The sequence below is a fragment of the Triturus cristatus genome, chromosome 7 (assembly GCF_964204655.1).
Source record: "Triturus cristatus chromosome 7, aTriCri1.1, whole genome shotgun sequence".
In the NCBI taxonomy this organism is placed as follows: domain Eukaryota; kingdom Metazoa; phylum Chordata; class Amphibia; order Caudata; family Salamandridae; genus Triturus; species Triturus cristatus.
Genome location: NC_140590.1, coordinates 1,803,851,312 through 1,803,865,516, shown reverse-complemented (window position 1 = coordinate 1,803,865,516; position 14,205 = coordinate 1,803,851,312). Strand labels below are relative to the sequence as shown.

Below are 14,205 nucleotides of genomic sequence, written 5' to 3'. Positions count from 1 at the left end.
ACTCCTTAATCTACAAAAGAACTTGAAAGATGAGTTATTTAATTGTGAGGGGATGTATGTAGACTATTTTGATTTTAATCAGACTAATGTATTTTTCATGCTAACGTGTAGGGAGTACTTCTTTTCTCTACAATGTGTGTTCATGTAGAAACCATTCAGTGATAGGCATTTGTGTTTTTCATGTGTTTGTAGACAGATAACTGTGCAGTTTTTATATTTTGGTAGAATTAGAAACCAGTCATTGTTTATGAATTTGTGAATTGAGTTATGTTTCTATACTAAAATGTAGTACTACTTCTAGATGTGTTTTGATATAGTGTAGGGGATAGTGTTGTTTGTCTAGAATCACACAGTGAGTCTGTGTGCATTTGGGAACCACTTTGAGAGAAGCATTTGGTAATATTGTGTATTTGCTGACAGATAACTGTTTTAAAACCAGTCAGGTTGTCAAGTTTTAGTAGCATTAGAATACAGTTATGGCTTATGCTTTCATTAAATGAGTGAGGCATTGACAGTAAATTGCAGTCGTGAAATATGTAGATTGTGTGCAGTTCCCTTACCACTTGCACTGTAGTGAATGAGTTTTGTTAAGCTCATAGGGATAGTGGTGCTTGTCTAGAATCACACTGTGAGTTAGTGTGTATTTGCGATCAGTGTGAGAGAATCATTTGGTAACATCATGTATTTGCTGACAGATAACTGTTTTAAAATCTGTCATGTTGTGAAGTTTTAGTAGCATTAGAATCCAGTCTTTACTTATATGTTGATTAAATGAGTCATGCTTTGACACTGATGTGCTGTACTTAAATATGTAGATTGTGTGCAGTACCATTAACTCTTCCAGACTAGTGAATGAGTTTTGGTAAACTCCTAGGATAGTGTTGCTTGTCTAAAATCACACTGTGAGTCTGTGTGCATTTGGGTAAGGATTGTGAGAGAAGCATTAGGTAACATTGTGTATTTGCTGACAGATAACTGTTTTAAAACCTGTCATGTTGTCAAGTTTTAGTAGCATTAGAAGACAGTTATGGCTGATGCTTTCATTATATGACTCAGGCATTGACAGTAAATTGCAGTCGTGAAATATGTAGATTGTGTGCAGTTCCCTTATCACTTCCAGTGTAGTGATTGAGTTTTGGTAAACTCCTAGGGATACCGGTGCTCGTCTAGAATCACACTGTGAGTCTTTGTGCATTTGGGAACCACTGTGAAAGAAGCGTTTGGTAACATTGTGTATTTGCTGACAGAAAACTGTTTTAAAGCTTGTCATGTTGTCAAGTTTTAGTAGCATTAGAAGCCAGTCTTTGTTTATGTGTTGATTAAATGAGTCGGGCATTGACACAAAAGTGCAGTCGTGAAATATGTAGATTGTGTGGAGTTCCCTTATCACTTCCAGTGTAGTGAATGAGTTTTAGTAAACTCCTAGGAATACTGGTGCTTGTCTAGAATCACACTGTGAGTCTGTGTGCATTTGGGAACCACTGTGAGAGAAGCGTTAGGTAACATCGTGTATTTGCTGACAGAAAACTGTTTTAAAACCTGTCATGTTGTCAAGTTTTAGTAGCATTAGAAGCCAGTCTTTGCTTATGTGTTGATTAAATGAGTCAGGCATTGACACTAAAGAGCAGTCATGAAATATGTAGATTGTGTGCAGTTCCCTTATCACTTCCAGTGTAGTGAATGAGTTTTGGTAAACTCCTAGGGATACTGGTGCTTGTCTAGAATCACACTGTGAGTCTTTGTTCATTTGGGAACCACTGTGAAAGAAGCGTTTGGTAACATTGTGTATTTGCTGACAGAAAACTGTTTTAAAACTTGTCATGTTGTCAAGTTTTAGTAGCATTAGAAGACAATTATGGCTTATGCTTTCATTATATGAGTCAGGCATTGACAGTAAATTGCAGTCGTGAAATATGTAGATTGTGTGCAGTTCCCTTACCACTTGCACTGTAGTGAATGAGTTTTGGTAAACTCATAGGGATAGTGGTGCTTGTCTAGAATCACACTTTGAGTCTGTGTGCATTTGGGTAAGGACTGTGAGAGAAGCATTTGGTAACATCATGTATTTGCTGACAGAAAACTGTTTTAAAACCTGTCATGTTGTGAAGTTTTAGTAGGATTAGAATCCAGTCTTTGCTTATGCGTTGATTAAATGAGTCATGCTTTGACACTGATGTGGTGTACTTAAATATGTAGATTGTGTGCAGTACCATTAACTCTTCCAGAGAAGTGAATGAGTTTTGGTAAACTCCTAGGATAGTGTTGCTTGTCTAAAATCACACTTTGAGTCTGTGTGCATTTGGGTAAGGATTGTGAGAGAAGCATTTGGTAACATCGTGTATTTGCTGACATATACCTGTTTTAAAACATGTCATGTTGTCAAGTTTTAGTAGCATTAGAAGCCAGTCTTTGCTTATGCATTGATAAAATGAGTCAGGGTTTGACACGAAGGTGCAGTACCATGTACTATTCTGTTCACTGTGGCAGAACTGAAAATGTAAAAGTTTTACCTAAGCACTGTCCTAGAAGTAGTCTGATTATTTAGTCAGTTTCTAAGTACCAAATAGATTGCTTCAAATAAATCTGTTCTGACATACTATACACTTGTCTTTTACACTTTCAATTCCCTAGTCAGTATCCATACACTTCCAGGAAACATCCTGTCGCTTCCTTTGCAGTCCTCTAGAGACCCATTCAACAGCATGTACTAATCCATTGACTGTGCCAAAACTCAAACAGTTATAAATTCACCTAGACACTCTCTTTCCAGTACTCTAATGATTCAGTCACTGCCTAAGTATTTATGCACTGAGCCAGGTCTTGGCACATGAACTACGTCAAACCCATATCCACTATGCATGCAGTCCTCTAACCACCTACACGCTTGTCTTTCACATCTTCAATTCCCCAGTCAGTATCCGTTCACTTCTAGCAAACACCCTGTCACTGCCGTTGCACTCCTCTAGTGACCCATTCAGCATCCTGTACTAATCCATTCACAGCGCCAAACCCTTATAAATTCACCCAGGCACTCTCCTTGCAGTACTCTAATCATTCAGTCAGTACCCAAGTACTCATCCAGTGACCCAGGCCTTAGTATATGGACTGCTTCAAACCCTTATCCTCTATGTATGCAGTCCTCTAACCACCTACACAATTGTCTTTCACACCTTCAATTCCCTAGTCAGTATCCATACACTTCCAGGAAATACACTGTCACTCTCTTTGCTGTCCTCTAGTGACCCATTCAGCACCATGTACTAATCCATTCACTGTGCTAAAACCCAAACACTTATAAATTCACCAAGATACTATCTTTGCAGTGCTCTAATCATTCAGTCAGTGCCTACGTATTCATACACTGAGCCAGGCCTTAGCACATGGACTGCTTCAAACCCCTATGCACTATGCATGCAGTCTTCTAACCACCTAGACACTTGTCTTTCACACTTTCAATTTCATAGTCAGTATCCATACAGTCCAGCACTTGTCACTGCCTTTGCACTCCTCTAGTGACCCATTCAGTACCAAGTACTAATCTATTCCCTGTGCGAAAAGCCTAGCACTTATAAATTCACCTAGGCACTCTCCTTGCTGTACGATAATCATTCAGTCAGTGCCCAAGTAGTCATGCAGTGAGCCAGGCCTTAGCACATGGACTGCTTTAAATGCCTATGCAGTATTGATGCAGTCCTCTAATCACATACACAGTTGTGTTTCACACCTTCTATTCCCTAGTTAGTATTCATACTCTTCTAGCAAACACCCTGTGAGTCACCCAGTGTGTCTCCTTATAGTACTGTAATCATTTAGTCAGTTAGCATGTAGTCTTTTAGTGAGGTAGGCTTTAGGGCATGAACTGCTTCAAAGTAGTATGCACTATGCATGTAGTGTTTTAATAATCGTCACACTTGTGGTTCAGGGCTATAGTTTCATAGTCAGTTTTTATATAAAATGTGTTTGTACAGTAATGGAATAGTATAAATTTGAAAGTTATTAATATACATTTATTTGTGATTCTTTTTTACAGATACAGAACAGGAGTGTTTCTCATCTGTTTGCACTCTTCTCATGCAAGATTGTTTGGATGAAGGGTCCTTAGGTGTTTCATCATACTTGCTGTGCCGCACGAGTATTTTTTGTTAGGATCTCCTCGTCACAGAACTCTTTGGCAAATCGTGCGAGTGACGAAGGTGGCTTTGGTCTTTGTTTGCTCCTTGGAAAAAGTAAAAAATGTCCTCACCACTGAAGAAAAACGTTGTTGGTGTGGTGCCTTCTGCAAAACATTTTCTTCAGATTCGGTAAATATTTTAAAGCAGCAACCTTTACAGTTTTTGTAAGTTAACCACTTAGCTGCGGCGGGAATTCCGCCGCAGCGCTGGGGGGTGCGGGGGGGCAGCGCGGTGGCGCTGTGCTCATGACGGAGCCACTTCATCATGAGCCACGGTTGAGCTGTGCTCATGACGGAGCGGTTCCGTCATGACTCCTCCCAGTTGCGTTGTCCCCCCGCACAGGCGGGGAAAGAGCGCCGCGTGGGCGGAGCGGCCGCCAACGGTCGTGGCATGACGGAACCGCTCCGTCATGAGCACACGGCAACCGTGGCTCATGACGGAGCGGTTCCGTCATGAGCGGGGAAGGGGTTAAACTTATAAAATGTTGTTAGCTGTGTGCATTTTATATATCTGTGATTTGTTTCTTGTGGTATTTTGTTGAGAATAACATGTTGGTATTTTTTTAATAATCTTTCTTATTTTCCAGGTCTGTCGTCTACATACATTGTCCCCACAGTAGTGTTCCGCCTTGTTGTTTTTTTATTATTGTTGTTACATTTTGTTTATTAGTTTATTGTTCATATATATGTTAATAAAAAAATAAAGTTTGAAAAGAGTTTTCCGTTTATATATTCATTATTATAAAAAATAAAGTTTGAAAAAAAAATGTATAACGTTTTTGGTTGTTCTCTTAACTGCTGTGTGACTCTTTCTTGTTTTTATTACTGTTATTTGATGAAGTCCACCATGGTGTTAAATTTTGGGGGACTTATCGCTGGAATACTGGTGATATCTGCAGTTTGCACCAAATTCTGAATAGTGTGTTAGATTTATCTCAACTTTACTTCCGTTAAAGTGCTGATAATGAAATGGAGAGTAGCCGTTCCCGTGCAAAAAGACACGAGGTGCACCTTTCCGATTTATTCTAAATACTAAAATCCTGTATTGAATTGCACTGAGGTATTGGCTGCACTTACAGTGTACACACAAAATCTATTAAGAAATCTCATTTTATTTATATTGATTGGGAATAGTGCGTCAGGTGCTGGATCTTGATGAGATACACTGCTCAGTTTGTATATTGTTCTGCACACAAAAAAAATCACATCACAACTTTCACACCAATTGCAATGCAAAACAAATTCCGGCGATAAGACACGTTAGCACCAGGGATTTTACACCTGCTTTCTGCTGGTGTTAAGCAGGACAATAATTTTGTTGCTGCACACATAAATACATGTAAAGAATAAATTAGAATTGTTCCTTGATTCTTTTAGGTTTCAAAACTTCTCTATTGGTTTCTTTTTAATTTTCCATATGAACCATTTTTTTAATATTCAACAAAACATAGAAGTCAGAAGTGCAACGTATTCTATCAACACACTTTAAAGAACATTCTACAACACGTGCAGGTTAAAAGTTCATAAATTTTTTAAAACTTAAAGATATTTTTTTGTAACATTTTCTTGAATATTTAACGACACGTACAGGTTAAAAGTTGACGATTGTTTTAAGTTCGAACAGTGCCTTCCAAATGCAAGTAGCAGGTGTGGTTGATCTGAGCAAATTTTATCCTTTGATATGTACTCCACATTGAAACTGCTTTTTCTTAACCAATCACAAAGATGCTTTTCCACAAAACTAATGTGCACCCTACTTTTAAAAAAGAATGCTTTTCATGATATCTTCAGAGATAAGTTATAGATAGGAATTAGCATTTAAAAAACCTTTGAAATTCACTGAAAAACCATAGGTTTCATGCATGTTATAGTTAGGAATTGGCATTTAAAAAACCTTTGAAATTCACTGAAAAAAACAAAGGTTTCAGGGGCGTTATAGTTAGGTATTGGCATTTAAAAAAACCTTAGAAATTCACTGAAAAAAACATAGGTTTCAGGGGCGTTATAGTTAGCTGGACATTTCCCTCGTACCAAACCCTAGAAATTCCCCTGTTATAGTTAGTTCAGCTAACTATAACTCGCGCCCCCGCAATGCACTGCTGATGACGTCACATATTACATCACTCATGACATGGTCAGTGACATCACTGATGACATCACTGATGACATCTCAAATTACATCACTGATGACGTCATCCATTGAGTATGGGTTTGGATGAAACCAAGGTGATTGCTGTAAAAGGATGGGCTCTGGGCGCTGTAGTATACGTGTGCAAGCAGTGTTAGTAGGCGTTTATACCATACAGGGAGTGGGAAGCGAACTAATGACTGGTACCGTGCGTGTATACTATACCGGAAGTGGGAAGCGAAGTACTCACGCCTACCGGTGGGAAGTCTCGGGGATCAAACCAAGCTGATTGCTGAAAAGTGATGGGCTCTGGGCGCCGTAGGATACTAGCCACTGTAGTATAAGTGTGTAAGTAGTGTTACTATGCATTTATGGTATATAGGGAGTGGGAAGCGAACTACTTACCCCTACTGGTCTCAGGACTCGTGGATGAAACCATGAGCTCATTGCTGTAAAGTTATGTGCTCTGTGTAGTATTCCAATGTAAGTTATAGTAGAATGTTAGTATGTAATTATACTAGAATCTAAATATGTAATGTTAGAATGTAGGGCTGTCATGAGGGGAACCTTGCGGAGTTTCTACACGGTGCTGGAGAAGACGGTTGCCTTGCTGTCTGCTCCTGTTGGTGGCTGTTTCAGGTGTCTTGTTTTTCTGTAATAAATCTATTTATTGGATCCACTTCTGTCTGACTCTTCACTACATAAATTTGGCGACGAGTGGAAGAAGGTAGAAAGAAAGTAGCACTCACCAATATTTCAAAATTGCTTGTGTTTTGCTGAAGACCCGTTTTCTTCGTGTAGCTATTTCTACTCATGCCAGGGTCCTCGGCTAATTGAACTATGTCATCCGACTTCTGGTAGGATTTGAATTTTTAGATTTTGCGCTTCCTCTGCTTCTTCACTACATTCTGGTCGCTGTACTACACGTGTATAAGTAGTGTTAGTATGCGTTTATACTAACAAATGCATCATGGTCCTAGGGAGGGCGACATGTCAGGTGCAGCACATACAATGTCCCAGGGTGTGCATTTGAGGGACATTTGTGTTTGCTATTAAAGGGCTGGTGCATGGTTTCCACCCTGTGATAGCAAATACTTGTTTGACTACTTGAAGCAAGGGGAGGAAAACCTTGTATCGCTTTAATAGAGAGGATGCGGATGGTAAAAATGGAGAGAAAAAAGAAACAACAAAAAAAGCGGGGTCTCACTCGTTCTTTTAAATGAGATCCCTGGTGGGTAATGTTCTGTGGCCAATCCAATTATGATATTGCGGGGACTCTGTGAATGAATGAATGAATTAACTCCGATTTCTAAAGCGCACGTAGCTGCCCTGAGGCGTCCAAGCGCTGAGCATACCAACTGAGGTTTGGGTTAGGAGGAGGCAGATTCAGCTCCACAGTTATGTAGTGAACAGGAGCGTTTTCAGCTGTTTGCGGAAGGAGAGAATATCAGGATTGGATCTAAGATGCTGGGGCAGAGCGTTCCACCTCTTAGCTACATTGTAAGAGAAGGAGCGGCCTCCGGACCTTGATTTCTTTATTGGCGGCACAATGGCTAGATTCGCAGTGGTGGAGCGCAGCTGTCTTGTGGGGATATAGGGTGTGATGAGGGGGAGATTGATTGCCGGTCCTAGGGACCAGAAAGTCTGGTGAGCAATGCAGAGTGATTTGAAGTTTACTCTTTCCTTTACAGGGAGCCAGTGCAGTGTCCTCAGTCCGGGTTTTGCTGACGATCTACGGGGGATTTGTAAGAGTGTTCTGGCTGCGCAGTTCTGTATTATCTGCAGCTTGCGCAGGGTGGAGTCCGGAGCTCCAAGATACAAGGCATTACCATAGTCCAGCCGCGATTGAATCAGGCCCAGAACCACGGTTTTCCTTGCTTCAAAGGGGAGAAGGGGCAAGATCTTCCTGATAACTCTCAGGATGCCGAAGCAGGTGGCAGATAGTTTTGTTGCCTGTTGATTGAAAGACAGGGACCTGTCAAGCCAGACACCCAAGCTTTTGATGGCGTCTTTGGGAACAGGGGCAGGGCCTAAGCTGGGAGGCCAGAGAGTGCCTATGGTGGATGGTACGCTATGACCCAGGAGCATGAGCTCAGTCTTGTCTTCATTGAGTTTGAGACAAGACTTGGTCATCCAGCTCTTGACCATCTCCATACAGCCAGCGAGGTCTACATTAGCTGAGGGTCCACCTGCCCGTGCCAGAGAGATCACCAGCTGGGTATCGTCCGCGTAGGTAACGATCTTAATACCATACGGACGGACGATCCCAGCCAGTGGCCTCATATAGACGTTAAATAACGTCGGGCTTAACGATGATCCCTGCGGGACTCCACACCTTAGAGGCTTGCTAGAGGAGGTGACATTACCTTCATAGACCTGGAAAGATCTGTCACTCAGGTAAGACCTGAACCACTCCAGAGCTTTGTCATCTATTCCGATGTCCAGGAGGCGCTGCAGGAGGATACCGTGGTTCACGGTATCAAATGCCGCGCTCAGATCGAGGAGGATGATTGCCACCAAACCTCCCCGATCTAAGATTCTCCTGGACTCATCTGTGACTGCCAACAGTGCCGTCTCAGTCCCGTGCCTTGGGCGGAAACCAGTCTGGGAGGGATCGAGCAGATGGTGTTGCTCGAGAAAGGTTGTTAATATGCTGTTTATGTGTTTCTCCAAGATTTTGGCTGCCCAAGGCAACAAGGAGATCGGGCGGAAGTTGTTGAGATTCTTGGTGTCAAGGTTAGGTTTTTTGACCAGAGCCCTTACCATGGCCTGCTTCCACTTTACTGGTACTGTGCTAGTAGAGATCGAGGTATTAAGTACTCTAAGCAGTGTGGGAAGAATGGTTTGACTGGCGGAGACTAGGACATGTGCTGGGTCTCTCGGAGAGCCTGACTTCACCTGGCACATGAGGGAGGTGAGGAGACCCGCATGTAACTGGGGGAATTCCGCTAGCACCGGAGGGTGATTGGATGTGTGTACTTGAGGGGGACATGGAGCTGCTTTAGTCAGAGCGGTCTGTCCTGTAGATGGAAAGGAAGAGTAGATAAGGTTGATTTTCTGGGAAAAAAAGTTGGCCAGCTCTTCGCAACGGAGCTGAGGATTCTCAGTTATGGGAGGGGGGGTGGGGAGGGTGGTGAGGCTTTTTACTATTTTATAGATCTTTTTCGAGCTGGAACTGGCCTCTGCGATCTGGTTTGAATAGTATAAAGATTGCGCGCTTTTTATGTCTTTTTTGTATGTCCTGATGGCGTCTCTATAGATAGTTTTTTCTGCTTCCGCATATTCCAGTCGCCATTTGCGTTCCAGTCTCTTACAAAAGCGCTTTTTCTCCCGTAGTTCAGTGGAATACCAGGGAGCTGAGATTCTGGATCTTCTGAAGACTGTTTTCTTCAGGGGGAACGTGATGTTGAGAGAGTTCTGTATCCATTCATTGAAGGATTCATTGGCCTGTGAGGGGGTCTGACCGACTAGGGGAATAGTCTTTTGCAGTTCCAGGGTCCACTGGGCCAGTGGTATTTTAGACCAGTTTCGGGTTTCTTGGACAATAGGTATAGGGGGTGTAAATTTTTCAACTGTCCACAGCAACGGGACTAGAACATGGTCTGTCCAAGGAAGCGTTATAGGGGGACAGGCCTTTAAATGTGGGCAGTTGCTGAAAACAGGATCCAGCAAATGGCCTTTCACGTGCGTAGAAGATGAGACCAGCTGGAGCAGCTGCAGAGCGGATAGGTCCCCGCTTAGTTTATTAGCAATGGGGTTATTGGGGTCATCAAAATGTATATTGAGATCCCCCAATAACGTAAAGTTAGAGGGTGATAATGCCAAATCGGCGACTAACGGGGGCAGAGACTCGTAGAACTGTTTGGGGGTGCCTGGTGGGCGGTATATAAGTACTCCGGAGAAACTTATATTGGGGGAGAATTCCAGGGTGAACGACATGCTTTCGCATTCTGGAAAAGGGTTGGGGGTACAGCGACAGGTGAAACAGTCTCTGAAGATGATGGCTAGACCACCCCCTCTTTCACCTTCCCGGTCTTGTCTTATGATTTGGTATTCCTGCCCCAGGATTTGAACCAACTCAGGATCGGAGTGAGGGGTTAGCCATGTCTCCGTTAAGAAGAGAGCGTCGGGTTTTTGTTCGTCAATTACAGAGAAAGCTCTGTGCAGTGTCTTGAGAGAGACCTGCAATTCAGCAGATACAGTCTAAGCATTTGTAGGTTTGACGTGTGTGGTTTAGGCTTAAGGTGAGTCTTGCAATCATTGCATTGAGGAGGTATGTCAAGTGGGGCATATTTGTGGGCGCAGGTCAAAGTTACCTGGGAGTTGAAGGTCCGGAGTTCCTCGGAGGTGTAGTGCCGAGTTTGCATGACGGGAGATGAAGGGGTTGTGGCCCCTGGTCCCGGCCCGTCGCGGACGGGCGCAGACGGGCTTGCCTTAGGCGCACCTTCGGCGCACAAACGGTGCGCCCGCTGCGCTCGTCCGCTGCGCTTGCGTGGTAGGCACATTTAGGGAAAGAGGAAGTGGGCGTGGCCTCGCGTTCGCTGCGATGGCGGCCCTGAGAACTTGCCCACGGAGCAGCGCTCGATCCGCTGGCAGTGGGAAGCCTGGAATGGTGCTCAAGACAGAGAGGAGCTCTGTATGAGGTGCAGGTAATTTAAAAGCTTACAACACAAAAATAATACAATTTGTTTAAAACGAGTGAACAAGCCTCCGGCTTCCGCCTCAGAGGTATGCAATCCTCTGTCTGTAGGACTGGGGATCTTAATGTCACATGTAAATGTGTCGCGGAAGTGCACAGAGATGTTTGGCAGCCTAGTGGACCGCCACCTTCCCGGGTATTGTTTGCTAATTGTTCGGGGGGGTTCGAGGCCAACTGAAGTCTGGGGATCGCCACACTCTGGGGCTTTATTTAAATATGCAGGGTGGGGCTCGGCAGTCCCTGAAGCCTTGGTGGTCCTAGGCAGGGCCTTATTTGTTCGGTAATCACAAGGGCAGTACTTATGGTGTTATAAAGTGATACACTCATAGAACTCTTGCAGTTGTAGAATTACCCAGGCTTCATTTTTCTAATAGTCAGTTAGATTATGCTTGGTAGGTGCACTGTAATAGTAGAAAAGTTTGCCCATAAAATGTCCTATAAATAGATGATTTTCACAATAAATAATAGACAAGTGTTGTCAGAAAAAGAAGACCTATACACTCAGTTATTTATTTGAAAAAAGTAACCTTTATAAAAAAATAAATTAATAGAAACATAAGTTTAATAAAACAAACAGTATAATATAAAAAGCGTGGGTTGGACTCCAGTGGAAGCAGCCTAGGAAACCTGCAAGACAAAAATGAAACATAAGTATGAGTGCTATGTGGAAGAGTTAAAGAAACGTAGTCCGAATGAAAGGACGATAGTGAGAATGGAAGGGGGGGAGTGGGTGGAAGGGAGAAGGGGAGGGAGGGTCAAAAGAAGAGAGGGATGAGGAGACAGAGTGTCGGCCTACTGCACCCAGCCCTTAGTGTTTACCCTTCCATTACCCGTTTGACTAGGATGTTGGGGTCCACGAGAAAGAGTGTGGTTGAGCAGGTCCTTAAAATGAAACACATGAGGCCAGAGATTAGGGGCCATATTATCAAGGAACGGCGATAACATTATTGCCGCTTTAGCGGCAGGAAACTGACGCTAAAGCGGCGATAAGGGGTTGATAATCTGCTCTTGTGAATTCCCATAGAAGCCCAGGTTCTGATGTGAACCTGGGCTTCTACGGGAATTCACAAGGGTATATCATCAAGCCCATTATCACCGCTTTAGCGGCAGTTTCCTGCCGCTAAAGCTGCGATAATGTTATCGCCATTCTTTGATAATATAGTCCTACATTGTTAGGTTCGGCAAAATCGTTTGCATGTACCTGTGCACCCAGGGTGCTGCACCCCAGCCCCTTCCCCCACACTGTGCTAAATTGTAGGTCTTGCACACCGAGGCTTCACTGCTTACTTGCCACCACCGGTGTGTCCCACGACGTGTTGGTGCAAGCTCCGAGTCCGGGATACGTTTGTATGGTAGACCAGGTCTCCGGTCGGGGACGGTGTCTTGATACCTCGATGGAAGGTGTCAGAATGACCAGGGCATCATTGCGGGGTCAGCTCCCACTCCGCCCTTCTTGGGGCAATCAATTGAATGTCTGAAAAGGGAGGAATAATTTAATGGTGCAAACTACTGGAGGTAAATAAAGGTTTATTTCAAGCTTGATAGAAAACAGGAGTTGAGTGCATCGTAGGTTTTTGAAGTACGATCTACCAACTGTTAGTGGTAATCATGGTTCAAAGAGGAGTTGGAGTGCTCGAGAATTCACAACGTTAAATAATGATACATTATACAAAGGTTTATATAGAAAGGAACAGCGCGCATGCTAGAAGCATAATATGCGCGTGTAATGCAGTGGCGGAAGCTTGTGTGAATGTACACTTAATAACGAGCTCACTACAGTGCCTTAAAAGCCAACGCCACATGTCTGTAGGGCAGCGCTGCCCACTGGCTCAGGCCTACAGTATGGTACAGCAGGTCCTTAAAATGAGACAGATGTGACTGAATGAGGTTAGAGATCACATCATTACGCACGGCAACATCGCTTTTTCGCACGTGCGCACTCAGGGTGATGCACCCCACCCCTCCTGCAGCATCGCACTCAACAGGTGTCTGTAGGGCAGCGCTGACCGCTGTCTCAGGCCTTCAGTATGGTACAGCAGGTCCTTAAAATGAGACAGAGATGTGACTGAATGAGGTCAGAGATCACATCATTATACACGGCAACATCACTTATTCGCACGTGCGCACTCAGGCTGATGCATCCCACCCCTCCCGCAGCATCACGCTCAAGAGGTGTTTTTAGGGCAGCGCTGCCCGTTGGCTCAGGTCTACTGTACGGTCCAGCAGGTCTTTAACATGAGACAGAGAGGAGACTGAATCAGGTCAGAGATCACATCATTACGCACGGCAACATCGTTTGTTTGCACCTGCACAGCCACGGTGATGCACCCCACCCATCCCACCACACCGCGCTCAATTGTAGGCCCTGTGCCCCAGGTCGTTCTGCTTACCTGCTGTCATTGTTGTGTGAGCAAAAACTAAGGGCAGCAGTGCTCACAATTCATGTGGAGTGATGTTTGCAGGGTGGTGTACACCTCATGGATCCCTTTCGTAGATGACGGGCAGTGGGGCTCACAATTTAGAGCCCGTGTTGATTGCCAGGATTGTGTACACCTCATGGATCCCTTTTTTTTATTGCGCAGTGTGATATGCATGGTGGATGCGGCCATATCACCTGAGGCAGTGTGGAAGAAGAGGGATGTGCGTCGTCGTGGTTATCCTATTTATACATACGTAAAGTGGGCTGGGCTTGCGTACGCCAGGCCAGTGTAGGGGTGAGAATAATTATTCCGGGGACCTGGGCGTTGTTCAGTTCCTGTCTGGCCAGGAAGTATACTTATGTGCGTTTCTTTTGTAGTTTTGACCTCGCAATTTACATTAGTGTAGCATGTGTCGGAAGGGGGGAAACTATCGTTAATGAGATGGTGTTTGAAAAGATTGAATGGTGAACATTACATGTTGTTGTCAAGGTTGTGGATATGCGCAGACACGCATGTCAATGGTGTGCGGTATTATTGAAAGTTTTCCTATCGCAAAGCGTACACATGTGAATGTGGTCGGATGGAGAGAGGATCAGCAGTGAGGCTACGTCATACACAGTGATAACACTCATTACAGTCAAGGAATACATGTCATATGTGAATCTGAAAGTCTCATATGTAACACATTAGTATATTGGTAAAGCCTGACAACAGAGCGTACAGCAAAAGAAATCTACACATTGCTGTTTACTGTTTGACACATGTGATCTAGGATGTGCACTCTGCC

The 14,205-nt window shown here is 43.8% G+C and overlaps 1 protein-coding gene across 1 annotated transcript in view; it reads right to left on the bottom strand.

Moving 5' to 3' along the window:
• Window positions 1–10,238, bottom strand: part of LOC146813219 (olfactory receptor 1G1-like) — a 31,133-nt gene extending 20,895 nt beyond the window's left edge. The window contains exon 1 of the mRNA XM_085614200.1: window positions 9,614–10,238. Coding sequence (XP_085470326.1) covers window positions 9,614–10,238 — 625 coding nt within the window. The remainder of the gene's footprint in view (window positions 1–9,613) is intronic.
• Window positions 10,239–14,205: the final 3,967 nt, after the last annotated feature.